We start from the raw sequence: 27,547 nt of genomic DNA, 5'->3' as shown, positions 1-27,547 counted from the left end.
TGGAAGCTCTTTATCTCTCCTTCCATTCTGAATGACAGCCTTGGTGTATAAAGTATTCTTGGCTGCATGTTTTTTCTCATTTAGCACCCTATATATATCATGGCAGTCCTTTCTGACCAGCCATGTCTCTGTGGATAGGTCTGCTGCCATCTAATGTTTCTACCCTGGTAGGTTAAGGAGCTCTCATCTGTAGCTGCTTTCAGGATTTTATCTCTGAAATTTGCAAGCTTCACTATTATATGTCAGAGTATTGAATGATTTTTATTGATTGGGGGGTGGTTCTCTGGGCCTCCTGGACTTGAATGATTCTTTCTTTCCCCAGATTAGTGAAGTTCTCAGCTGTAATTTGTTCAAATAAACCTTCTTTCCCTCTCTCTCTTTTCTCGTCTTCTGGGACCCCTATTATTCAAATACTATTGAACTTTATGGTATCAATGATTTCTCAAAGTCTTTCCTCATGACATAGTAGTTTTTTCTCTTTTTCTCAGCTTCTTTATTTTCCCTCATTTTATCTTCTATATCATTGACTCTTTTCTGCCTCATTTACCCAAACAGTTAGAGTCTCCATTTTTTACTGATCTCAGTAATAGCATTTTTAGTTTTGACCTGATTAGATTTTAGTTCTGTTATTTCTACACTAAGGGATTCTCTAGTGTCTTTTATGCTTTTTTCGACCCAAGCTAGTATCTTTATAATCATTACTTTGAGTTACAGCTCTGACATCTTATTTATATACATATTCGTTAAATCTATGGCAGAGAGTATTACCTCTGCTTCTTTCTTCTGTTGTGAATTTCTCCTTCTAGTAATTTTGTCCAGAAAGGAAAAGAGAAAAGAATGAGAAAGAAAAAGAAGAGGGAAAAAAGAAAAAAAAAACAACAGCAATAATCAACAACAACATCTCCAGGAAGTGATGCCGGTGTACGCTGTGTACACTCTGCTATTGTGTTTTGGCTGCCCTTTCCCACTGGTCCTTCCTCTACAGAGTTCCTCCTTGCTTTGGGGGGGAGTACTTTTAAGTAGGGATGCTTTGGTTTTTTGTGTGTTTTTATTTGTGTGTGTGTGTGTGTGTGTGAGAGAGAGAGAGAGAGAGGTTAAGCCAGAAGCTGATGTTTTAGAGTTTTCTTTAATTAGTAGACCTGGTATATGCTGGTGTTTGTTTGTCTTCTGAGGGAAAGTCCTGCTGTGCTGGCTTACAAGCTGACTTGCCCTTAGAACTTGCTCCTGCCGGGTCCAGGGGTGGGGTTTAGTGTAAGGGATTCAAGCCTCTACCAGAGGTGCTGTGTTTCTCTCTGGAATCTGTGCTGGTGGACAGGAAGAGGATGTCATGTGGAGAAGGTAGAATATGGTGTCACCACATCCCTTTGTCCCTAGGGGGGCAGAACCCTCAGCAGGTGTTGCTCAGGAGGCCCTCCCAGAAAATCAAGCAATCTCCTGTGGCCTAGGCCCTCATCAGTTTCCTGCCCTAACCTGTCTATGTCCAGGTCATCAGCATGCCCAGAGCCACAGATCGACTGTATTTTATCTCGGCCAGTGGTTGGGATTCAAAAACACTACGTTTTAAAGGGCCTGGTAAGGTGTGCATACCCAATGCTGTCCCCAGGCAGGGAGGATCAGGCTGTGTCCAGCATGATTCCATCCATGAAAAGCTTTCATACAGTATGTGTGCAGAGGCTAGAGTTTATTATAACACTGACGGAAAGCTGGGGCCAGGCTATCAGCCATCTGCACTACTCCCTACTCCCTTTTTCCTAGAAAAGCCATCACAGAGGCTTGGATCTATTGTGGCAGACAGTAAAGCAGCAGCCACATTACCTGTCATTGGCTCCAGCCTCCGCAGTGTCCACAGACAGTCCAAGAAAAGTGACTACCAGCGCGTATGCACAGAGGTTCAAGCCTATTATGGTTCTGAGCAAAAACCCAACAGGTTTTCTCCCCTCTGTGCACCCCTCTGACCCTGCTGGAGAGCTCCCCTCAGTGGCTCCCTGGCTGTCCCTTTGTCTCTGGAGAGGACAAATAATCCTCAAATGCCCTCTGGAAAGGGGAGCAATTTTTTTTCTGAGCAACCCAGGGATCCACTCGACAGCTACTTACAGGGTCACAAACTGCTACAATCTTTCCGACTTCCTCTCTCTTCCTGACTTTGCTCTGCAAACCAGGCTTACATCCCCTCCACACTCCATGGCTTCCCAATCCCCCAATTCAGAGCTGTGAACCACACTTCTGCCAAATTCCCTCACTCCAAATGTGCAGATTATTTCCATACTCCTCCCATCCTGTTCCTAGTTTTTCAAAATACTTCAAGGCTAGTCTAATTATATTCAAAACAAAACAAGGTCAGGGTCTGCCTAGTACTCTGCCATCTTGGAATCAGTCTCCACCAGGTTCAAATTTTAAGCCAACCAAGACAAATTCTTAACTGATCTCTAAACCTTTTGCCCAAAAAATCCATAGCTGCGGATTCCCTGGCTGACACACTTGGAACTCTAACCCTATTAGCTGCTGTGCTTGAGATAAGACAGATCAAATTTGTTCTTTTCAAATGTGGGTTTTTACTTTGAGCCCTTCACATGGAGCACAGAATCGCCTCTGGCTTCTGGAGCTGTGAGGAGCACTTCACTGCTGCTCTTCTGGGGCTGATTCAGGGGTCTGTCTTTTGTGACTCATCACCACTGTTTACAATGATCGTTTATTTAGGGCCCTTAATAGAAGGGATATCACAAAGAAAAGGCAGCATTCCGGGTAAAACCCACTACCTGCCTGCCTGGCTTTTCTGTACACAAGTGAGGTACTCCTTCACGTCATCTGGGGACCCCAGAATGAGGGGGACTCGCTGGTGAATGGACTCCGGCTTCACGTCCAGCACGGGCTGGGTGCCTGTGGTCGCCAGGCCTCCAGCCTGCTCCATGATAAAGGCCACGGGATTGCACTCATACAGGAGCCGGAGCTGTGGGGAAAAAAAAGTCAGGTGGACAAGTTCCGCAAGTGGCCCCAAATCCTGAAGCCACCCCCTTAATGCTCGACGGAGAATTCCAGCAGCTGAACTTCCGTGTCTTGTTAGCATGACTACACCAGGTTCATGGCCATGTCTTTGGGGCACTGCTGGTCAGTCTCTAAACTGTCTAGTGACCTTTGTGCTTATGAGAGGCCTGCCTCCTCCCTTGGGAGATGAGACCTAGATCCTTGCTTGCTGTTGGTTCAACAGGGAGCCAAACTGATGCTGAGCACTGGTCAGGAGCCTGTGTATGTGAGGCCTTATGGCAAGGGAGCCATCCAGCTTGGGTGAGATGGAAGGTCACCTAGAGAGTGCTAGGTGGTCTATCAGGATAACTTCAGTGTTTGGGATCACGGGGAAGAACCCCACATCATCAACTTGACTAGGTAGTTTGCTGGGGTTTAAATAGCCTTTTCTCTTGGCCCCCGAGACAGAGTTAACGTCCCCTGCTTGCACTCCCACAGTATCCTGCACATTCCTCTTCCTATGTTTGCCACACAGAGGTGTGTTTCCTATCTGCCTTCCTCCTTACACGCTCACCCTTAAGGGCAGGGACAGAGTCTGTCTGGGTTGGACATTGTGGCATCTCCATTCCCAGTAATGTCTGACCCAAGGGAAGTGTCCCAACAAGGCTATTGTGTCCCTTGCCCAAGTGCTCCCAGTGGAAGGCAGATATGGGGTGGGGAGAGAAAGTCAGCCTGTGCCCTGCTTTCCAAGCTATGCCCATGCACCCAGGGTTGAGCCTATCCTGAGCAAGGATTGCTTTTTCTAACAGGCACTATGGGAACCAGCAGGTGTCTGCCCTGTATCCAGTGAGTGCTTGGGGAATTGAATAGAAATGGGCTGGACCCAATGCCTTTTTAAGGCCTATTTCTGTGATTGTGTTGTTATGCACTCCTCACCAACCCACCCCCAGCAGACAAACACACACACATCCCATTAGATTCAGGGTGACAGGCTAGCTGCATGTTCTAGCCCAGTATCATATTATCTTTTCCTTCCTTCCCAATAGGTGCAAAATCTGTATTTAAAAGATAATAAGTTCCGGGCGCCTGGGTGGCTCAGTGGGTTAAGCCACTGCCTTCGGCTCAGGTCATGATCTCAGGGTCCTGGGATCGAGTCCCGCATCGGGCTTTCTGCTTGTCAGGGAGCCTGCTTCCCTCTCTCTCTCTCTGCCTGCCTCTCTGTCTACTTGTGGTCTCTCTCTGTCAAATAAATAAATAAAATCTTTAAAAAAAAAAAAGATAGTAAGTTCCTTCCTGTAAGCAGCTTACAGAGTGGATGTGCCAGCTTTCTATAGCCTTTTCGTTCCCATTCTTTTCTTCAAACCCTTTCTGAAGATCATCTGAAACTCTTTGAGAAGCAGTCATATCTTGTGCTGATTTTTGAATCGTTGTTATTTCATGGTGAGAAGCAAAATATCTCTGGTCTAGGTTAGAGAGGCAGGCACTCGGGAGAGAGTAAGTTAAAACTTTGGAGGTATTTACTGGCATTTTGGTAAAACAGTATACGCTGCTCTCCAACCCAGACCTCCAGGGTCCAAAGAAGCCCCAGTGGGTGCAGACACACTTGGATCCACTATTTTGGTCCCTGGTCACCCAGAGGAGGGACACTGGTGGCAGGTGGTCCTGCGCAGCTACCTTTCAGCTTCTAGAGTTCGGTTCTTTCTTCCCCCTTTCCTTGCTCTGGGTGCTTAAGGATGAGGGATTTGGGATGTCAAAGTCTCAGACTGTAACCCAGTAGCCTTTGTTACGATGTTGATTCAGATATTTAAAAGAAAAAGAAAAAAGCACAACATCCTAACATAAAGTTTGTCTTTGAGCCAAGGCTGCCCTTCACCTAAAGTTGTCCTTATTAGTAAATTCATCTTAAAACACAATGTGCAGGTCTTCGTGTCGCTTTGACCTGCAGCCCATGTGATCTACTTTTTTTTTTCTGCAATTAAAATCTAAACAGATAGACAGAGAAAGGCACACACAGGAGAAAAGGCGTATGCATCTACCCCACGGCCAAAACACACACCAATGTACTCACAGAGACCACCAAAGCTAAAACACAGAGATCAGGAACCAATGGTATTTTCAATAAGGATGGTGAAGGTGTCATGAATATAGATCTATACATGGAATTTTATGTCTTTACAGAAATGTCTCGTAATTCCAGGTGCATATTTTCTGACTCACTGTAAATCATTTTAAATAACTGGTAAGAAACAGACTAATGTTTTCTGTGTTGGAACTGAGCAGACAGCAAGCGTGATTCTATGCAAGCATTTCCTCATTTTCCAGACCTCATTTAATACCCCGTGCCCGCACCTGTCATGCAGATTTGGCTGTGATTCTTACTTCTAAAGGTTATAATATACCTGAGCTCAACACTCACTTGAAGAGAAATTCCTGACACACTAATCTGCACAAGATCATAAGTAGACAGAGAGGCAGGCGGGGCGGGGTGGGGGAGTGGGGGGAAGCAGGCTCCCTGCTGAGCAGAGAGCTGATGCGGGACTCAATCCCAGGACCCTAAGACCATGACCTGAGCCAAAGGCAGAGGCTTTAACCCACTGAGCCACCCACACACCCAGATTTCTTATCATGGCTTTGAATCCAGGATTCCAAAATTAAAATTGCACACCCTAGGAGACAAATATATACACGGCCAGTTGTGGGTGTGTCTGAGAACACAGTAGATCTTTGTTTTGATTTGTCTACTTACCTACGATTTCTGTGGTTGGCTAAAAATCGGACACGTTTCCATGGGAGGGTCTATTCAGGATAGATGCATTTGGATCTTAAGATTCCCATCTGATCGTACAAGTATTTGGGGTTTGTGTCATAAAGTTGCAGTAAGAGCACCCAGGAGCTACCTTTCCAGAAGTTTTAATAAGTTCTAACCACAAGTTCTTATTCTGAAGTTTGGGAACTCTCTAGAGGATTCATGGGTAAACTTCAGGTCATCTGTGAACCCCTAAAAACGTATGTAATGTCTGTTTATGTGCATTTTTTCCCTGGGAAGCGGATCCATAGCTTTCATTAGAGTCTCGAAGGGTCTCTCATCCAGAATTAGGCATTGCTGAAGCTACAAGTCAGGCACAGCACATAGAAAGCGGCAGATGAACACAGCTGACTCATGGTGAACGACAGGCATGAGGCCAGGGATCACAAAGACCAGTGAAAATGACCGTGAACATCTTCAGCCTCCACCACGGCCTCAAAATCCATTAATGGGAAATACACCTCTTTTTTCTTCCATCTGCACCCTCACAAACAGATGTGAAAAGGATAGAGTAGTAGCCGAAAAGCAGGCATGAAGAGAAAGGGAACTCCAACTGGCTTACTGACCAATGCATCCAGGGGACAAACGAGAATTACCTTGCCCTTCGGACTTTTCTGATTCGCCGGGTACAGGAAGATCCCTCCATAGACCAGGGTACGGTGCACATCGGCCACCATGGAGCCCACGTACCGGGCCCCATAGGGAGCACTGCCATCCTAGGAGGTGGAGAGAGAAGAGACAGGATGCTCACCTGGATTAGATACCCCCTTACCCACGTACCCTGCCTTAGGAGGTTGACAGCGCAAAACAAGGTAACTATTAAACACTTCTAGGGAAAGAAGGTGACATCAGCAGCATTTAGGCTTGGATTAGACAAGAAGGGATAGTCATCCCCTGCCAAAATGGGTCGAATTGCAATAAAAGCAGGCACTACCAGTGATCCCAAACCCTGAATATTAGGTAGAATGCAAAATGTGCCAATTACTCTCCTAGTTAACAACATGAGTAGTACTGTTCACAAACTGAGTGTAAACTCAGTCCAATAAGTAATTTTTCAGCATCTTATTAATGCCTGGCACCAGGCCAGGCCCTGAGGATGCCAAAAACAGGAAGATAGTCTCTGCCCCCAAGGAATTCCCAACTGAAGGGAGGGACTAACATACATAAATGAATAAAAATAAATGAATTTACAATTTTATGACAAAAAGAGGAATAACCCAATTTTAAAGATAGACCAAAAACTTAACCTACACCACATGACAAGTTAACTCAAAGTGGTTGGGAGACAGGCACATTAACAGCTAAGGCTATAAAACTCTCAGAAAATATCAACAGACTTTTTGGGGAAGAAACTTGAAAGAATTGGTGTTAAAATTCTCTGACAAAGAAAACAAGAACATTTGTGAAAATGAAGAACAAGGAAAAAATTATCTCTACCAAATCTAAGAGCACACAGTGAACAATATTCCCTTACGCAAGGAAGAAATGCAAACGCGGACCAGTAGCTCAGAATAGAGCCCAATTATGGGCCTAAAGATAGACAAGAATTTCATTTATGCTGAACAGGACCTTTCAATTAGTGTGGGAAAGGACTATTGGGGAACAAACAGCACTGTGCTAACTCCTTAGAGAACAGGTGTGTGGGATCCCTACCTCATTTTTTCAGCCAAATTATTTCAAGATGGGGAGAGACTTAAAAGGAGAAAATAACAAATAATTTAGAACAAGGCTGTCCAGTGAAATTCTCTGTGGTGATTAAAACACTTTTTTAAAAAGATTTTATTTATTCACTTGAGAGAGAAAGAGAGACAGAGATATCAACAGAGCACAAGCAGGGAGGAAAAGGAGAAGCAGGCTCCTGGCTGAGCAGGGAACCAGACATGGGACTTGATCCCAGGACTCTGGATCATGACCTGAGCTGAAGGCACATGCTTAACCACCTGAGCCACCCAGCTGCTGAAAACACTTTCTCACCATAAAAAGCTGAAAACACTTTTTATCACCAATGTCCCACTCAGCAGCCACTCACCACTGGTGAGCTCTGGTAACGAGACAAGTGTAGATGAAAATAGGATGATTTACATGTTATTTACTGGCAATTAACTTAAATTTAAATAGCCACATGTGGCTATTAGCTATTTATTGGACAGCACTTCTATAGGATCAAAAGCTGAAAGTCTATACATATTTCTAACATGAATAACAGACAAAAGCTAGTTTCCTTCATTTACTAAGTGCCTATCCAAAGCAACAAGAAAAAGATAAATAACACTAAGGAAGTATTTGCTAAGGATAGAATTAGGCAATTTACTAAGACAAAAGTAGGTGCTTGATAAATACCTAAATATGCTTTATGACATAAAGCATAATTAAACATGTGCAAATCGAGCCACAAGGTTCACCTTTTCACCCTCAAAGGGACAAAAATTTTAAAAGATTCACCATACCTCACACTGGCAAGGACATAGGGAAATGGGTACTCTTTCATATGGTGCTGGAGACTATAAATTGATGCAACTTTTCTGGAAGACTATTTGGTAACAACAATCCGTGAAATGCTCATATCCTTTGACCCAGCACTTCAGTAAGACATGCGCTCTACAGAGACACTTGCAAAAGGTCATGAGTGTATACATTTGGGATCTCCGTGGCAATTATGGCAATCTCTAAATCATGAAAAAGAAAATCAGGTGAAACTAATATGGTCTACCTAATGTTCTAAAAGGGTAGTGGTATAGATATGGAGATGAATGTGCATAATCCTTCCCCCCATCCCAGCTCAAAGAATAAAAGCAACACTTGGCAGTGGTCATCCCTGCAAAGAGCCCCTTGACTGGAGGTAAGGGAAGGAGGAGGGTTTCACCTTTAATTTTGTATATTTCTGTATGTTTTACATTTCCTAATCCTAGATTACATTTTTTTAATTGAAGTAAAAGCTAAATCAGATAAAATTAACAATTTTAAAATATACAGTTTGGTGGCATTTAGTACATTCATAATATGGTGCAACCATGACCTCTATCTGATTACAGAACATTTCCATCGTCCAAAGGAAAACATCATACCCATTAAGTAGTCTCTGTCCTCCCTTCCCCCAGACCCTGGCAACCACTAATCTGCCTATGTGTCTACACGTTGACCTAATCTTAGCAAATGGCTTTTTCCACTTAGCATAAATATTTTTGAAATCATGATATCAATCAACACTTCATTCCTTCTTAGGGCTTGTAATACTCCCTTGTACGGATGTACCATCTTTTATTCATCCACTCATCAGTTGATGGACATTTGAGTTTTTCCCACCTTTGGTTATTGTAAATAATGCTGCTCTAAGCATCTGTGTGCAAGTTTTTTCTGAATATATTGTTTTGAGTTATTTGGGATATATACTGAGGAGTGGAATTACTGGGTCATACAGTAACTCTATGTTCAACTTTTGAGATATATTACTTGTTAAATTTTGTTTACAAGAAAAGAAACTAGTTTCAATCAAGTGGAAATATTACAGACTATTTATTGACTTCTTCTTTGGGCCTTTCTTTATTTAAAAAGAGTTAAAAGTAGTTAATAAAAGAAAGCAATGGCTTCATGCCAACATCCCCCAAGCTAGCCTCTCCTGCTTTCATCTCTGTCCTTCTCTCTTCTCAGAGAATTGCTGAGGGAAGGGCGCACAGATTCTTTTCCCTAATTTCCTTTTAATCTTTCTAAGGGATCACTGCCAACCTCCACCATAGCCAGGAGGATGCCCACCACTCTGTTGAGGATATCCCCCTTTGTCCAAGGTCAAAATTGCTTTTTATATCTATAGGAGGAAATTCTGGAATCCAACTTAGGGTTTCACTGTAGCTCTGTTTGTCTTATCAGTTAGAATTGGAAACTCCCAATACGATCCAGCACTTCCATCAAAATGATCATTGTTTTTTTACATCAAGAAGAAAGTCCCGGGGCGCCTGGGTGGCTCAGTGGATTAAGCCACTGCCTTCGGCTCGGGTCATGATCTCAGGGTCCTGGGATCGAGCCCCACGTCGGGCTCTCTGCTCCGCGGGGAGCCTGCTTCCTCCTCTCTGCCTGCCTCTCTGCCTACTTGTGATCTCTCTCTCTGTCAAATGAATAAATAAAGTCTTTAAAAAAAAAAGAAGAAGAAGAAAGTCCCTCCCTGGACTACCAAGCGTGGCCTGAGGAAATTATCAAGCATTCACACCAGTGTCCTGCTGTTACATGTAGACTAAACTTTCTGGGCCAGAACCAACTCATGCCTAGTTTTCAGTTTATGGAACCTGTAAGAGATTTTTTGTAAAAAGTAAGCAAAACCAAAATCTTCTAGAGACAGAACAACCCCTTATATGCTAGGGGAAGATATATATTAAATCTAGAATTACACGTTAAAAAACAACTGGAAGATTCTGGAGCCTTGCTTTATGTTGGGGAACATGTGCCTTCCTTTGCTGTTGAGAAGGGTCTCATCTTTGAATCGATACGGAAATACTGATTAATATGTTGTGCTCAATAGTCTATCATTTCCATGGGGAGTGAACACTGACTTTCTGTTTTCTAGGAGGGATTGCTCCACTGAACAGCTGTTACAGAGCGAGGAGGAGATCAGAATAACCTGCTATTTAGATCCTACTGCACGAGTCCTACCTGTTTGCATACTGGGTACAATAATGGGCAGCCATCCATGGGCTATTTGAGTGACATTAACCTGTTCTGTATGCAATGCACACACTCTCCTTTATTTTATTTTTGTCTCACTGTCTCCATTCTGAGAATCTGTAGATTACTTTTATGATCTAGTGAAATGTCTAAGAAGTTGCCCAGCACAGTACACTTTTTCAAGTGTGGATGAAAATCCATTCATGGATCATAAAATCCATTTAATGGGTCATTGCTAAACACGTTTTTGAAAGGAATGAAATGCAATCCAAACAAATGGACTGGAACAGAACAGACCAGACCAGATCAGATCAGATCAGAACAGAATAGAATTGAATAAAAAACAAAAGAAAATAATGAAAACATATCTTAGAGCACAGTAGACAGTAAGGCAGTTTACTTCTGTTTCAGTGTGTGCATGCATGCTTGCACAAGTGTGCTCTGAATTAGACATAAAATGCATTTGTTATTAATGGCCACAGTCAAAAATTCTTCAGAACCTCTGGCCTGATGAACTTCTCTTACTCCTGGGACATCTCTTGGGAAACTGTGTAGATCCTCTTAAGGTATTTACTCCATTTTGCAAAATTATAGTGGGTAGCTTTACCTTAGAACCTAGTGTCTTTCTTCTAGCTGTAATCAAACCATCTAAGCTGGAATGTGAGAAAGGAGACAAGAGAACCCCTTTTTTTCTTTTAAAGAGCAGAGAGCATTACCTGGGAGGAGAAAAAGTTAAAATGGAATTGAGAAAGATCTTAAATATCTCCTAAGAGTTCCGGTTTTACTGAGAGGGCGAGGAATTCATGTTTTTTCTCTGACTAATCATGCATAATAATCATGCCCTTTGAGTGGTTTTCCATTTGGGAGCTCATCCTGTGGTAAGATTTACAAGGGGTCTTCCTGTGTTCAGACTGTTCATCAGCTGTCAGTCATTCATGGGCTGATGCCTTTTTTTCCTCACCTGAAACCTCTCCTTCAAAGAGACATATGATATTTTTTGTGGAGGACTTGTATTTTTTAGTGGTACTTGTATTTTTTATGGGCTTTAGAGGAGGCACCTTTTAGCTTAGAATGAGGGTCACTTTGAAACATCTCCAAGACCAGAAACACGTAAATAATTTTGAATTTATCACCTTACAATTCACATCTTGCGACTTTTGCCCTCAAGGCATTGATTGGATGGGTTCATGAGTGTTGGCAAAATACAACCCTATGAAGGAGAGGTACAGGAAATGAATGGCACTTTTGAGAATTTCACTTAAAAAATAAATGAAAAAAAGTAGAAAGTTCTCTATAGCTTCATCTTGGGCCTGCAAACGCAGGTCCCAGGATCCTGTTGACTGACTGCCTCTTAGTCCTGTGGCATCACAAGCTCTTTTTCCAAGGAGTTCATGAGGACTTCCAGGGACAGCCAGGCTGGCCCACCACACCACTGCCTTCCCATCACAGGACAAAGGGTGTATCTTATGGAATTCCCCAGAATTTGGTGAGAGATGGTCCCACTCGTAGACAAGCTTGCATTCCTCTTCAATTTAGATCAGACTTTACACAGTTGACCTGGAAATTCTTTGACTCTACTCTCACACCTGTCTTCAAAGTTCTCTTAGAATGATGAACATGTTGAAAGGATCTTGAGGCCTTCATTAATAGACACATGAAGTCCAGAACTTGGTAATCCCATTGAGAGACAAAAAACATCCTAAAGCTTGGGGTAAACACAAGGTCTTGATATTAGGGCATATGAATGGGACTTTCAAATATAATTACTCCATCTAAAAGCAAATAAAAGTGAGTGACCAGAATCTATATATGGTAGCTCAGCAAACAAATGACCTGGCAGGTTCTGGCCTAAATCCTGAATTTTGAAAATGTGGTCTGTCTCCTAGAAAAACTAAACTAGGAAGTATTATCTTGAGTAGGTAACTTTGAGCTGTAAAAGATGCTGCTCGTTTATGAAGAAAGGCAGAGTCCGTCATTCTCATACTGATCAGATCCAGTAACAGTGGCATCGGCCCCCAAAGCTGCCACCCAAACAGGGACCCACTGAGGCAGCATTCTCCCTGCTACTGCCTTAGGCTTTCTTCACTCACCTCAGGAAATTTCTTTTTCTGCACATATTCTGTGGTGGCAGCATCAAAATATTTGGCATAGCCCTCATTGAGACTGTAAATCTTCCCTTTCTGTTTTATCTTGACATCTTTTTCCACCAGGATAAATTCACCGAGAGCCTAGAAAGATGAACAGAAACACTAGGAAGGAGAGAGATACCAGGAAACAGAAGCCAACAGCACTGCCCCCAACAATCAGAGAACATCAGAAGGTGTGGGCCTCCTCGAGGACCCAGCTGGTCCCATCCTTCGGCAGCTCCATCAAGAGATATAATAAATCAAAGGAAAGAGGGAACATTTCCTTGGTAATTTTCACTGCCTGTCAGGTCACTCTTTCACTGGGAACTTCAAAGTATTAATACCCCCAAGTTCTCATCCCTAGTTAATTCCTAATGTTTCCAGGAAGATTTGGGCCATCGACAATGAAAGGAAGTTCCATGAAAAGTACAATGAAAGAAGTTCCATGGAAGGGATTCATCATAAAGTTGGGGGATCTAGTTCCCCTACTAACGTGTGATCCATTGATTTTAATGACTCAGTCTTAGAAATCATGAAAAATTCCCAGTATCCCAGTGACTCTTATACAGGGTAATGAGGAAATCCCTTCAGTCAGAAACTGTATTCACTTGGCATAAGGAATAAAAAGGATAAAATGAAAGAAATCCTCAGACTTATTTAATCAGATTATGCCCACTGCCCCCACTGTGGTCACTCTGCAGGACACCCCTCAGGTACCATTTATCTGAGTGTTTATGGGCGTGATTAGCTGGCTGCAGGCATCCCCTTGAAAGGCTGGATGTCTAAGTCACTAGGATAAAAACCAGGATTAGAATGTAATCAGTTTTCATGAACTCTGAAGACTAAGAAAATGAAATCCCCCGGGACGATAGCTCATAGCAGGCAGCTAGACTAGAAGGTTCCAAATAAACAAAGCAATTTATAATCCCAGAATATAAAGAGGCAAGACCATGCTGACCATGTCTGAAATAAGACAGTGAGGAGAGTACTCAGCAACCACAAATGTAGCTAAGCATCCCTCCCCTCTGCTGTATGTGAGGGAAGAGTTCTTCTTTACCAATGTATCTCTACCTTCACTTTAATCTTCCTACCTCCTAGATAAAAATTATTGATACACAATCATTTATGGTATCCACTCTCAAGCCAGAACGGACCCTCTCTTTCTTGAATCCTCCCGAGATTATCAAGCAAAAGCCCACTTGCTGTAGACTAAGTCCATCCCAGCTCCCTCCTGGCAGGATTCTCTACTGTTCTTCTAGAGCACAGCCATCCTTGTTCAGTAAGCCCAACTTCTTTTTGTTATAGAAATTTCCTGATAGTGTCTGGCTCCTGAGCTTTAAGAGCTTGCTGTGGACATTTGTGGAGTAACACTTCCTAAAAGCAGCCCAACTCCCTTTGAAGAAGTAACTCTTCTCATTGGATGCTAATCAAGGAAGACTAAGCTGAGCCTCCTCCAGCCCAAGTTCAGGCATTTGATTTAGCTTGGCAAATGAGATACTCCTTTTTGGCACTTGAAACCTGAGTGAGAGACACAGAATCAGAGGTAGGGTTCAGGCCAGACTGGCCATGCTGCAAGCCCATTCCTGGGATTCCTGCATCCCAGTCCTCAAGACCTGCCCATCCCCAGTCTACATCCTGAGCTTTACCATTAAAATGGTAACATCTTTTACTTAATTGGGAAGAACATGTACATTAGCAGCAGTCCCACAAATCCATGCTGTCCAACAGGGTAGCCACTAGTCATGTGTGGCAATTTAAGTTAATTAAAATGAGACAAATTTGGGTTTTTTAAAAGGGGTTTTATTTATTTATTTGACAGAAACAGCAAGAGAGGCAGGGAGAGTTGGAGAAGGAGCAGGTTTCCCACTGAGCAGGGAGCCAGATGCGGGGCTTGATCCCAGGACCTGGGATCATGACCTGAACAAAGACAGATGCTCAATGACTGAGCCACCCAGGTGCCCCAAGACAAAGTTTTGAAACCGAGTTTCTAGTCACACTAACCACATTGCAAGTGTTCAGTAGCCACAAGAGGCTAGAGTCTGCCATATTGGACAGCACGGATAACAGAACATATGCCGGGTCGCAGAAAGTTCTATTGGAACGAGGTTTTCTATTGGAAAGAGGTTGAATGCATTTTTGGGTTAGAAAACTTCTTAAGGGCAGACCCTGGGCTGATACAACAGACCCCACAGAACCCTTCAAATGCCCTCTGGGGGGGACACAGGTCATTAATGTTTTTTGATATTGGTGTTGATTCCCCAACCAAATTCCCTTGTCCCAAAAGCAAGTATTAAGTATGAAATTACCCCAGCCAACTGGAATTAAAGCACAGAGACACAGGGAGTCCTCAGTACTGATATGAACACACCGGGTACCTACTGGGTCGAGCATGAAGAGGTCCACTCCTTGCCCAGTGGAAAGAGCCACCAAGGTTGCACTACCATAGAGGGCATAGCCCGCAGCCACAATATTTCGGCCCGGCTGCAGAGCATCCTTTTCAGAAGGCTCGTCCTCTGAAGTCTGTGGAATAGAAAAGAGAAACATGGGATGTTATCGTCTCTGGACAGAACACTCTACCAGAGGCCTGGGCTTCAGATCTCCTTGAACCACTGAAGAAAATGCAGTCCTCAGGATTTTGAGCTGAGGCCAATGCATCTGGAGAGAATACATTGCCACGGTAACAAACGGTTCGAGCCGAGCCATTGCAGAGACCATTCTTGGACTCCTTGGTGGTTGCTGAACACATCCATCTGTGTACTGCCAAAAAGCACCCCAGAATGCTAAAACCACAACCCCTCTTAAAAATTATAAGCCAGGCTCCTTAACTGTTACAACAACCAAGGTCGTAAAGCTCTGATCTTGAGCCCTATCTCATTGTATTTACTCAACAGCCCTTGGAGGAAAACATCTTTATCATCTGGATTGTGTAGATGCAACACTACATTCATTCAACACTACAAACATTCTGAATGTTTGAACAACTCACCTGATTACTTTGGAAAAACGAGAAGCACATGCTGGGCTCTGCTGTGAGAGCTAAGTTGGGGAGCGGGAAGGAGAGGAGGCATGCTCCGCTCGTTCCTCACCTTCATCCGGGGTTCTGACTTCACAGCAAAGCCTTCAGGGATGGGGGAGAATTCTGGACTAGCACTGGGGCTGGCCCTGGACCCTAACATCACTGTGGGCAACAGATGTGACAGGAGCTTGGAAGGAGAGGCAAATGGGCAGACTTCAATCAACTCTTCAAATCAGAAGATCTGGATGGATTCAGCTCCACAGACCATGGCAAATAGCTGTGACAAATGTGACAAGCTGAGGCTCCAAACTCACTTTCCCAGAGCCTGTCATACCCAAGGAGCGTGGTGCTCGATGTGCAAGGGTTAAATACGAATGGCTGGCAGCTTCTTCTGCTGTTTAATTAGATGCTCTGTTCTCTCTAGGTGCCAGTGGATTTGGGCTAAAAGGCCAGTCCAGAAGTACCGCCTGGAGATTCCCTGCTGAGCAGAAAATTCCAGAGAATTGCAAAGCGGTGAAGGTGAAGGAAATACCACTGAAGTTATGAAGACACACAGGTGATTATGTAAATAGGAATCAGAACAACACTACTGAGCCAGAATGTTATACACACATCGAAAATGTGTCAATTATGCTAATTAACTCCCCTGAAGAACAACTTCTTCAGGGTAAAATAGTAATTGATATTTATATGGGGCTTTATCTTTTTCAAAGTACTTTCCCATCCCCATGCTTTTGTGAAACAATGGAGAATCTCCCTAGTCCTCATTTAAAAGTGAAGGGATGGAGGTCAGGAGAGGTACCTACACATTTTGAAACAATTGAGCGATAAAGCTGGGATGGACCCACATCTCCCAAGGCTAAGCCAGCATCCTTCTCCACACTGTCACGGAATATGGGTGGCTCAATCTGTTAAGTGTCCTACTCTTGGTTTCTTTTTTTTTTTTAATGTTATGTCATGTTAGTCACCATCTAGTACATCATTAGTTTTTGATGTAGTGTTCCATGACTCATTATTTACATTTAATACTCAGTGCTCATTACACTACGTGCCCTCCTTAATACCCATCACCAGGCTAACACATCCCCCATCCCTCTCCCCTCTGAAACCCTCAGATTGTTTCCTAGAGTCCATAGTCTCTCATGGTTCATCCCCCCGCCCCAATTTTTTCCCTTCTGTTTTCCCTCCCTTCCCCTAATATCTTCCATGCCATTCCTTGTGTCACATATGAGTGAAACCATATGATAATTGTCTTTCTCTGCTTGACTTATTTCACTTAGCATAATCCCCTCCAGTCCCATCCACGTCAATGCAAATGGTGGGTATTCATTCCTTCTGATTGGCTGAGTCATATTCCATTGTATATAGGAGCTAACTCTTGATTTCTGCTCAGGGTCATGAGATCGAGCTCCACATCATGCTCTGCACTGAGCACAGAGTCTGCTTAAGATTCTCCCTCACGTGCAGTCTCTATCTCTCAAAAAAAAAAAAAAAAAACTAATTTCCTTTTTTTTTTTAAGATTTTATTTATTTATTTGACAGAGATCGCAAGCAGGCAAAGAGGCAGGCAGAGAGAGAGGGAGAAGCAGGCTCTCTGCCGAGCAGAGAGTCCGGTGCAGGGCTCAATCCCAGGACCCTGAGATCATGACCTGAGCCGAAGGCAGAGGCTTAACCCACTGAGCCACCCAGGCGCCCCAAAGCTCATTTCCTTTTAATAGTCTTTATCTTCCCATCTTACATTCTTTCAAATAACTTGTTTTCTTACAACTAATTACATTTCCACCTGACTTTCTCATGTGTTCAATAAATTGGCCTTGTTTCTAATTCCTGGCCATGTACGCATTCTGAGAACCAGGCTCTGGAGCAGACTCTCAAAGAGGACCAACAGCATCAGCATCCCCTGTGATCTTGTTAGAAGTATAAATACTAGTCCTCCCACCGCTCCCCCAACCAGGCTATGGAGTCGGAAACTCTGGGCATCCAGAAAGCCTCCGGAAAACTCTGGGGCATGCGGGTTTGGGAACCACATGTCTAAAGCATGAGCTCTCAAGAATCTTTAGAAAAGTGGAAGGTTTTTTTTTTTTTTACTAAAATCTTTAGTCTTCACCATCGAAGACTTCTGAAACACCTTCACTCCACCACCAGAAGGACCACATTTTCTGAGTAGGAAACCAGAGCTCTTTCCTGCTGATTTCTCCCTGACCAGAGGCTGTCCTTCCTCTGAGCTGGGATTTTGCAGTTCCCACACAGCCTAGCACCCTGTCCATGGCCCTCTGGGCTCTGTGTTGGGGCTTGAAGGAAACCACTCCTTCCCCACTGGCTTCACTGGCATCTAATAACAGGTGGAACCCTCTGGCCCACAGAAATAAGAAAAATGCTTTCTAGATCACAAGACTTCCCTCTAGCCATTGCCCTATCTCTGTCTTCATCTAGGTCCCAGAGTCTAGAATGCCTGTTTACACTAGCTATCTCTCTTCTGCCCCCACTGCAGGCTCCCAGACATGACCCATCTACCTCCTCAGGAGCACAATGTCCAGTCCTCTTTACCCTACCTCTGGGCAATGTCGGGTCCCTTGGCTGCTGTCTCCATCTTGATATAGGTCTCTCCTGAGCATCTGTCCACCTCCCTCTTTTCCGACTTCCAATTTTGCAATTTATAAGAAATATCTATTTGCACATTCAGATGACCGAAATGCATTTCTCCTATATATTTCATTTTCACCCATAGTTCCTGGCTCACAGTTTCCAAAACCCTCAGACTTCCCCAAGTGTTGAGAGTGACAAAATGTCTTTGTCATGCTGATGAATGACTTTTGGATGCCACGGAAGGAAGCTGGCTTGTTGCCAGGAGAACCAAGCTCTGTAGTTATTAGAAAATTGGAACTTTCAATCCCCCCCCCCCCCATAAAGGTGGTAAGGGACGGAGATTGAATCTACTGCCAGTGGCCAATGATTTAATCAGTCAAGCCTATGTAATGAAGCCTCCATAAACCTGAAAAGGAGAGAGCTGGAAGAGTTTCTGGACTGGTAAACACCCAGAGGTTCAGGGAAAGTGGTGTGCCTAGCGAGGGCAGGGACACTGTGCACCCCTTCCCCATACCCTCCCCTAGGCATTTCTTCCATCTGGCTCTTCCCGAGTTATACCCTTTAATAATAAACTGGTGATCTAGCAACATGTTTCTCTGAGTTCTGTGAGCTGCTCTAGCAAATTAATCAGAACTGAGGAGAGGGTCTTGGGAACCTCTGATTTCTAGCCGGTTGGTCAGAAGCACACATAACAACAGGGCTTGCAACTGGCATCTGAATTGGCCAGGGCGTGGATGAGGCAGAGGGCAGTCATTAGGACTTCCAATCTATAGCAGGTTGGTCAGAAATACAATACAGATAGTAGCCTGGGGTTGCCTTGTAAGAATGAGCCCTTCACTCCTGGAGTCTGATGCTATCTCTGGGTAGATAGTGTCAGGAAAGAGTTGAGTGCCTGGACACCTGCCAGTGTCTGAGAATTGCTTGGTGCAGTGGGGGGACCTACCTCACCCCCACGCTGGAATTGCATCCAGGAACCTTTCATGGCCTTCCTTCGAACTCTCTAGCTGTGCCTTCTTATTTGCTTTTGCCACCTCCTATTCCTCTGACCCCTTAAATGTAGGTGCTCCTCCTGATTCCTCTCCACCCTTGGGGTATCTAACCAGTGCAAGACACACTTTCTTATCCCAAGTGGGTACTCTGAGTTGCTGTGAGACAAATTCAATGAGGGCAGGGAACTTTCTGTGGCTGAGGCCAGGGGAGAGGAAGCAAAGTGGGGATATCAGAGAGATTAGAAGTCTGAGTAAGGGGGCACCTGGGTGGCTCAGTGGGTTAAAGCCTCTGCCTTCAGCTCAGGTCATGATCTCAGGGTCCTGGGATCGAGCCCCGCATCGGGCTATCTGCTCAGCGGGGAGCCTGCTTCCTCCTCTCTCTCTCTCTGCCTGCCTCTCTGCCTACTTGTGATCTCTCTCTGTCAAATAAATAAATAAAATCTTTAAAAAAAAAAAAAAAAGAAGTCTGAGTAAGACTTGGCCTGCCTTTGCTACCTTTAAGGACACAAGAGTCACAAAACACAGAATGTAAGAAGCTTCTAGAAGCTGAGAATGGCCCCAGCATCAGCCAGCCAAAAAAAAGCCAGGGACCTCCATCCTACCACAGAATGGAACTGAATTCTGACAACAACCTAACCGAACCTGGGAGCAAACTGCCCCACCCCCAACTTCTCAGGAGGAGCCCAGGCTGGCTGACACACAGATCTGGCCTTACGAGAGTCGAGCAGAGAACCCAGCCATGCCCATCAGATAGCTGACCTACAGCACGGTAGACTAAACCTCTACACATGTGGCCCATTGTTACAGCAGCAATAGAAAATCAATACAGGAAGATTTGAGACACATAACGAAGAAGCAGAGGAGTCCTCAAATGCCACCAAGAACCCAGTACCACGTCGGATATTTGTGTCATCACCAGATTTTCAAAACCAGGCCCCATCTGTTCTCTGATGTTACCGTCCCACCGGGGCAGCGAAGAAGGCAGTCAGAAAAGTACCAGATCAGTTCTTCCGGTGAGGATCCCGAGACCGAGAAAGCTATGGTTTGCCTACAGTGGCCTGTCTGGTTAGTGGGAGGATAGAGGCTAGAACTCCAAACTCGTGGCTCCCAGCCCAGCAACCCTTCAGAAACTCCTAGAGGGAGGAGGCATTAAAGATCAGACCGTCTACTCACCTTCCTGTAGATGGCAAAGATGGTTCCAATGGAGGCCAGGCAGTCGATGTTAGAAGATCCATCCAGCGGGTCAAAGCAGACCACGTACTTCCCCTAAATGCACGGAGAGAAGAACCACCTGATTGGTCCCCTTTCAAACAACACACTCCATGTAAATGGCTGTAAATGGCAGGTAACACTACATCAAAAAGTGATTGAGAGCAAAGGGTTATCCTTACCAAAAAATGCAATTACTAAAGGGTGGCAAAGTATATCAGCATCTATGAATCCTAAGCCCAGGACCAACCTGCCTGTAGACTGATGAGTTGATGCCCACATGGGGCGATCCAGGTCCCATACACCTCTTCGCTTCCTCTGGCTCTGCCCTCCCTGGCCCCCTGGAGACTCAGGGCTGCCGAGGGTGTGACAGAAAACCCAGTCTGAAACTGACAACTGGCCCTCAGGGATAGAGAAGCGGAAGGTGAACCTGGGCCAGCTCTATCCATACCCACGGTAAGGTCGGTTATAGATTTATTCATGACTCTTTCTGAACCTCTCTGCAGACAGGCTTTCCTCCTTTTGGAGCATTTTTGCCAAAAGACTTTGGAAAACCTCAGAACAACATTCAAGAGCCTCTGGATCTGTCTAAGAGAGCTAGTATCCATAAATAGTCATGGGAATGAAAATACTGTCCCAGGTTTTGCTGCAGCCAACCCACCTGACCTACGTGAAGACCAGAGGACAGAGTGGGTGGGATCGTTCTAGCTCACCCCATTGCTATCACAGGCTGCTCCAGCTGTCACTCCATAGAAAGAAATCACCAGATACTTTTTACAGGCCTCCTATGTGTAAGGTTCCAGGAGAGCTGTAGTGATGGGGATCGGAGTCTCCTGGCTAATTCCACACGGATAATAGAACATCAAGGAAGATGGGAGTCATTTCTCCCACCACTAAAATTACTTCTCCCTGACTTTCTGGTGAGTAATGCGTTAGCTTAAGCTGACCTTTATTTCTTTTTTATTCCTTGCTCAGTGGGGGTGAGAGCGGGTTAAAAAGTGGGACAACCCATAAATTTGGAAATTCCCCATTCTCCCTGTAGATAAGTCAAGTGAGGCCATTCATTCATGCATGCATGCTTTCCACAAATATCTGTTGAACATCTGGCAGATGCTGGAAAATGCTCAAGGAGCATGGAAGTAGACATGGAATATTCAAGAATTAACACTAAGACCTGTATGGTGGGGAAAATGATGAATTAGATTGGAGAGATGATTGGGGCATATCAGTGGGAGCTAAACGTTGAAAATATTCAGCATAGTTTAAATTGTGTGATGCAGCGAGAGTAAAGCACTTTGCACAGTCCCTGGTATACAGCAGGTATTTAATAAATTTGGCTTTACCTGTTCTGTCCTCTCAGCTAATTATGAAGAAATGGTCTCCAACACCTAATGTATAAAACAAGGAACAGTCCTAGTATTTATTTTGTATAATAGCTGAGCATAGGTTGAATTTTTGGCCACCAGCAAACCTCTGTTTTTAATGAACTGTTTGTGAAACCAGAATGACTACAGACCCTCCCCTGTCACTCCCTGCACTGACCAGGTTTGCCATTGTATTAAGGCAAGAGCACACAATCCTTATGATTTCTTTCCTACATGAATCTAACGGTTTGTCAGGCACAAAGAGATCTCTGCCGAAACCAGATCTCCTTTGGAGAAGTGTGTGTTGGCAATGGGGCATAGAAGTGGGATGGGTGCTCTTCCCAGGAACTCTACTTTTGATTGGACTTAATGACTTTGAAGCCACAAAAAAATGCAACACTTGTTCCGGGTACATGGAAACACATGAACCCCACCCATTGAGGCATTACCAGTAAATTACTCTGTTTTACTTCCTGAATGAATCACCCCCCGTCATAGAATTTTTTTCACTAGACAGTGTAAGACTTCTAGCTAAAGAAATATGCAATCCTTTTTTTTTTTCAGAAAGCAGAATTTAAGGAATCAAGGAAAATCCCAGAAACTAAGCAGGGGAGTGGGAGGTTGAGGAACCAGGTGGTGGGTAATAGGGAGGGCACGTACTGCATGGAGCACTGGGTGTGATGCCAAAACAATGAACACTGTTATGCTGTAAATAAGCAAATAAAAATAAATAAATAAATAAGTAAGTAAATAAATAAATAAGTAAGTAAATAAATAAATAAATAAAAAGCGACCAGATTCTTCCCGACTCGGTAGTGCCATCTTCTGGTGAAGCGGGGAACTGCATCCGTCCCCGCACTCACCCTCTTCTCCTTGGCTGTGATAATCGCGTCTTTATTCTCCTCTGAAACCAGGACGCAGGTGCTGTAGGAGGACTGGAGCATGTTGATCACCAAAGAATTGGATAACACGTCCAATTTCTTCACCTCATCCCCGGTCACATTCACACTTCCCGCAATTCCATACCTAAGAAGAGGAAAGTCTGAATTAAATCACTAAAGGAAACCAAACTCCAACAGAGAAGCCCAGAAGCTAAGATACCACCACTGTATCCCAGCTTTTCCCCTCATGGCTGCGGAGTCTCCAAATTATACAGACCAAGTGTAACCAGACTCACACTGGTGATTCTCAACTTTGCTTTCTTTACACCTCGGGGATATATGGTCCTATTCCCTCATTTTCACAAAACCCTCACCCAGAACTCCGTCTTAATAAAACACAAACCAGCATTTGGCAGTGGGAGGATAAAGGAAAGGGCTAGTTCATAAACTCAGACACATTGCTGTCATTACTGACTCCAACAAATAAAGGCTCATGGCTTTCCAGCCTGGAAATTTCAAGTATCTGTTGATTATCCCAAATAGTGGACTGGTGAGTTGAATGAAAAATAGCCCCATGACAGCTTTGTGCTCCTTAAGAAGGAAACTTGGGGACACAATTGACTCGGGGACACAATTAACTAGTTCAATTTTGTTCTTCATTGCCATTTCAAGCAATGTAAGAAAAATTCTATCTAGCTTTTTATTTTAGAATATCCATATGCAAGGTCTCCCAGTTCCCACCCTCATGGACAGGATCCTTCTAAAATACGAAACAGATAACTCTGGTCTCACCCTGAGTTCCCAGGTTCCCCACGGTGGACTTGAGGTCCCACCAAGGAAGCCCTGTCCCACTCACCTCATTCAGCCAGTCTCGCCTCCAGAATCCACCAGACACACACTTGCCTTATAGGTACCCCTGAGTTTGCCATCCTACGCCCACACTCTTCCACACTCTTCCCTCTAAAAGTGGAGGGGCTATTACCCCGCTCAAGCCTTTTTCATCTCAACAATGCAAAAGTCCTGTGACCACCAGCACCCAGCAAACTGTTCCTCTCCTTTTCACCTTCACTCATGGTGTTTCTCCACAGGAATGCTCTCTGCCAACCATCAGCTTCTCACTAGTCTCCATCCTGATCCCTTCTGGAAGCTTCCTTGGTCCCACTACACACTGGACGCATCCCCTATCATCCCTCCCTCCCACAGCAGTTCATGACCTGTTCATGCAAAAACCTTTCCTGCTAGACGGTCTGTTCACTGAATGCTAGACTGCTGGCCTACTGTACTGATTTCCATAGTGCTCAAGGACATAGTAGATGCTCAATACACATTCAATGAATTATGAAGAAGGCATGGCAGGAAAGTAATTTCCCTACTTCTCCTTTCTTTAATGCCATTTATTTGTTGAAGGAATCCTCAAGTGGTTCTAACAGGTAGCGAGGGTTGAGCACCACTGATCCACCCTCAGCAGGAGACAACTCATTTCCCACCCTCTTCCTTGACTGACAGTCTTCCTCCAGATGCCATCTACCCTTAACCCCCAACAACACCCCTCCTTCCAGAAAGAATGAAAGCTCATTCATACTGGATCTAATTGTCTGACAACTGCTCCAAGTTAGATCACGGATACAAGAGAGCTTTATAACCCAGAGGACAATATCTTTTACCACTTTAACTAATATGAAAACTTTACTGACAATTTTTGGGTTGCCTGGGTGTCTCAGTCAGTAAGCATCTGCCTTTGGCTCAGGTCATGCTCCCAGGGTCCTGGGTTCGAGCCCCACATTGGGCTCTTTGCTCGGCGGGAAGCCTGCTTCTCCCTTTCCCACTCCCCCTGCTTGTGTTCCCTCTCTCACTGTGTCTTTCTCTGTCAAATAAATAAAGTCTTTAAGAAAAACTTTACTGACAATTTTTAAATGGGATATTCTACCACGGACAGTAGAACACCATGAAGATGTTTGCAGAAGAAGCATTCTAGCATTCCTTTCTTCTTACAGCCATGAGAGGACCAAAAAAGAAGAAAAAAAAAAAAAACACGAAAATTTCTGATCCCTTTGGCATTCATTAAGTTTGTGCCTAAAAATGTCTTCCCAGAAAAAGGAAGCAAAAGAATGAGGGTCTTGAGGTCCCCTAAGTGGGAAGGGACAGAAGTATGTGGAAATCCCATTTTCATGAGCAGAATTCCTCCAGGACACAGAGCAACCCTCTAGCAATATGAGAAGCAATTCCCTTGCTGTTCCATTGTCCTGTTAATTAATCTCAGCATTTCATTAGAAAGAAGGAATTTCCAGACAGGCTTCTCACACTGCCATTTTGGTGTTTCTTACTGAGGGGCTAGGGAAGGATGTCATCTGAATTGGCAGGATGTGGGGCTCCTGCCCTCCTGAGGACCCCTGCCTCACCGCCTCTGAGAAAAAGGTGGAGCCTGACCTCTTGATTCGGTGGTCTGCACCTGCCACCTAGTGGACAGGCGGCAGCATGGCACAGCCAGCTGCAAATTTCCCCGGATCTGCTCTTGGAACCACTGTAATCATGAGAATTTACTGAGCATTTATTATGGATCTGGCCTTTTTGAAATCTTCATCCCATGGATCCACTAAGCCTTACAACAACCCTGTAAGTTAGGGGCTGTTAGCATCTCCTCCAGTTTACAAATGAGAAACTGAGGTCCCACCAAGTGTAGATAATCACATGGAAGGAAGAGCCAAGTTCAATGAACCCCCTATTACCCAGTTCCTGAGTCTACTTCAACTGGACCCTCAACAGCCACAAAGCTAAGAGTTCTGAAGCCAATTAGTACAACACTACCACAGCCGCCATTGCCTAGCTAAGCATCTTGCAAAGAGGAGAAGCGCATTAAGGTGGTTAGAAAATACAGAAATGTCAGCAAGCAGGTGAGATGCCCAGAAAATGGCTCTAAGCATAGCAAGGCCCATATGCAGGGACAGGTAAAGTCACTGTTTAGTGTCACTCAGCATAGCCCATCACCTCATAGGAGCAGGACAGAGGCAAATGGCTTCACCTCGCATTCACGAAACTTCTTAATTGTGGAGCTTGGCCATTATTGCTGGATGACACAATAATACAGTTATAGCAATACACAGAGAGGGGGGAAAGGCAATCATAATACATCTTTATTATTATTATTATTATTATTATTATTATTATTTAAGCAGGCTCCACTCCCAGTGTGGAGGCCGATGCGGGGTTTGAACTTGATCCTGAGATCAAGACCTGAACTGAGATCAGGAGTCAGACGCTTAACTGAACGAGCCACTCAGGTGCCCCATAACGCTATCATTTTTTTTTTCTGTATTAGGTTTTGTTATTTCTTTTCTTTTTCTTTTTTTTTTTTTTTTTTTAGATTTTGTTATTTCTTTTTGTTATTTCATTTTTGGAATAATAATAATGGGTCCCTTCAACTTTTGAGAAGACCTCCACTGGACTTGCTACAAAGAAGATGGAACCCCAGAGAAAGTCAGCTTCTTTTTACCACAGACTTAAACTGGACCCTTGGCTGTGTGGAATTTTATTAAATAAAGGGAAACCTCACTAAAATTGAGTCAGGAGGCCAGAAGGGGGAGCCCTCACACAGGACCACTGGAGGTCATTGCCGGAAGTGTGTCAGTTCCAAACCCTAACAGAAGAATCCTCCAGGAAATCATCAATTAATTACAGACTCCTACAAGAAAAGATGTAGGTGGCATCTCCTCCAAGAAATTGACTAGCCCAGCAACTCAGCCAGTAAAAAACCACGATGGCCCTGAACTCTTGTTTTTCACCAATGGGCTTTCGTTCAAAACAACCCCTGCCAATTTCCTCCTCCGTAAAATAACCTGCTTCTCTTTCGTTAGACCAGCCCATGGTTTTTGGCAGAGCTTACTTGTCCCAGATTGCAATTCTCTACTATTCCCTAATAAACTCATTTTTGCTGGCAAAATAAGCAACTTATTTTTAAGGTCAGCAGCTGTGACAGTCAGCAGCTGTACCATGAACTTGGCCTCGTTCTGTGCTTGGAAGGAGTACAGAAGAGAATAAAGTGGAAGAACGCTCTGCATTCCCTCCTTCCTCCTCCACCCAGAACATCCCAGCTTCCTGCACACCAAGCAGAGAAGATAAAGAGTCACAGAGAAGAAACAAAAAACTGTCTTAAAAGCAAAAAAGACTCCTTTCCAAAATAAGACTGAAGCCTCAGGCAAGGAGTTATTTTGTAAATGATTCCTTGCTCCTAGCACGTTGGCAAAGTTCATGGCAATGAAATGCTCAGATCTGCTAAGAGCTAAAGCGAAATCTCAAGTCTTTCTCACTGTTTCTTTGCGCAGCAAGAAACAAATCATGATAATTCAACCTATATTAAATGCAACAAGCCCCTGAGCTGGTCATCATTATAATACATGGCAACTGGAAAAATTATACACTTTTTTAAAAAAGAAAAAGAAAAATTCTTTTTTTTTCCTCCATACCATCTCTCCCAGTATTTTGTTCCTTTCTTGAAACAAGTCAAGAGCCCTTCATCAGAGACAGAAACGTTAAAAGCACCTTCCCTCCAGGACACAGAGGCAGCTTCCCCGAGCACCCGCAGCTTTGCGCATGCCCCACCCGTGCCTGAATCCCTGCGTGTCAAGGGGGGGGGTCTGAGCACCGCACCTGCTCCCCCCGCCCCCCCGGACTCACAGGTGGGCCAGGCCGGCCTTGCGCACAGCCGAGGATATGGCTTTGATGGCCGTCAGCATGGAGTTCAGCAGTTGTGTGAGCTCCCCAGTCCCTTTGGCCTGTCGCCCCTTTTCCATAACGTAGCGAGTCAGGGTGAGCATGTCCGTTTCAAAGGGGCTTCTGTCCGACATCGTGGCGGGGAACTTTGCAAATCCTTCTTTTTCCCAGGAAGCCCTGTTTATCTCAAAGGCTGTAGCTCAGTCGGTATTAGACCTGGTTCCTGTGAGCCCTGCCAGGGCCTTTAAG

At 44.3% G+C, this 27,547-nt stretch overlaps 1 protein-coding gene across 1 annotated transcript; it reads right to left on the bottom strand.

The window, feature by feature from the left end:
• Window positions 1-2,532: 2,532 nt before the first annotated feature.
• Window positions 2,533-27,547, bottom strand: FBP2 (fructose-bisphosphatase 2). The gene is made up of 7 exons (XM_046022988.1): window positions 27,263-27,547; window positions 22,574-22,736; window positions 20,311-20,403; window positions 14,926-15,066; window positions 12,511-12,648; window positions 6,364-6,483; window positions 2,533-2,947 (listed from the first exon to the last, which is right to left on the bottom strand). Exons 1-7 carry the CDS (start codon window positions 27,430-27,432, stop codon window positions 2,753-2,755), a joined length of 1,020 nt encoding a protein of 339 aa, XP_045878944.1. The 5' UTR covers window positions 27,433-27,547; the 3' UTR covers window positions 2,533-2,752.

The sequence above is a fragment of the Meles meles genome, chromosome 11 (genome assembly GCF_922984935.1).
Source record: "Meles meles chromosome 11, mMelMel3.1 paternal haplotype, whole genome shotgun sequence".
Taxonomy (NCBI): domain Eukaryota; kingdom Metazoa; phylum Chordata; class Mammalia; order Carnivora; family Mustelidae; genus Meles; species Meles meles.
The sequence above is the reverse complement of the archived record's forward strand: the minus strand, read 5'-3'. Positions and strand labels throughout refer to the sequence as shown.

Coding starts and splice junctions, on each gene's coding strand:
- FBP2 (XM_046022988.1), bottom strand. CDS start 27,432: ATGTCGGACAGAAGCCCCTTTGAAACGGACATGCTCACCCTGACTCGC. Junction 12,649..14,925: donor ACCTCTTCATGCTCGACCCA/GTAGGTACCCGG, acceptor TCATCTTTCTAG/GCTCTCGGTGAATTTATCCT. Junction 6,484..12,510: donor AGAAAAAGAAATTTCCTGAG/GTGAGTGAAGAA, acceptor TCCACCTCCTAG/GATGGCAGTGCTCCCTATGG.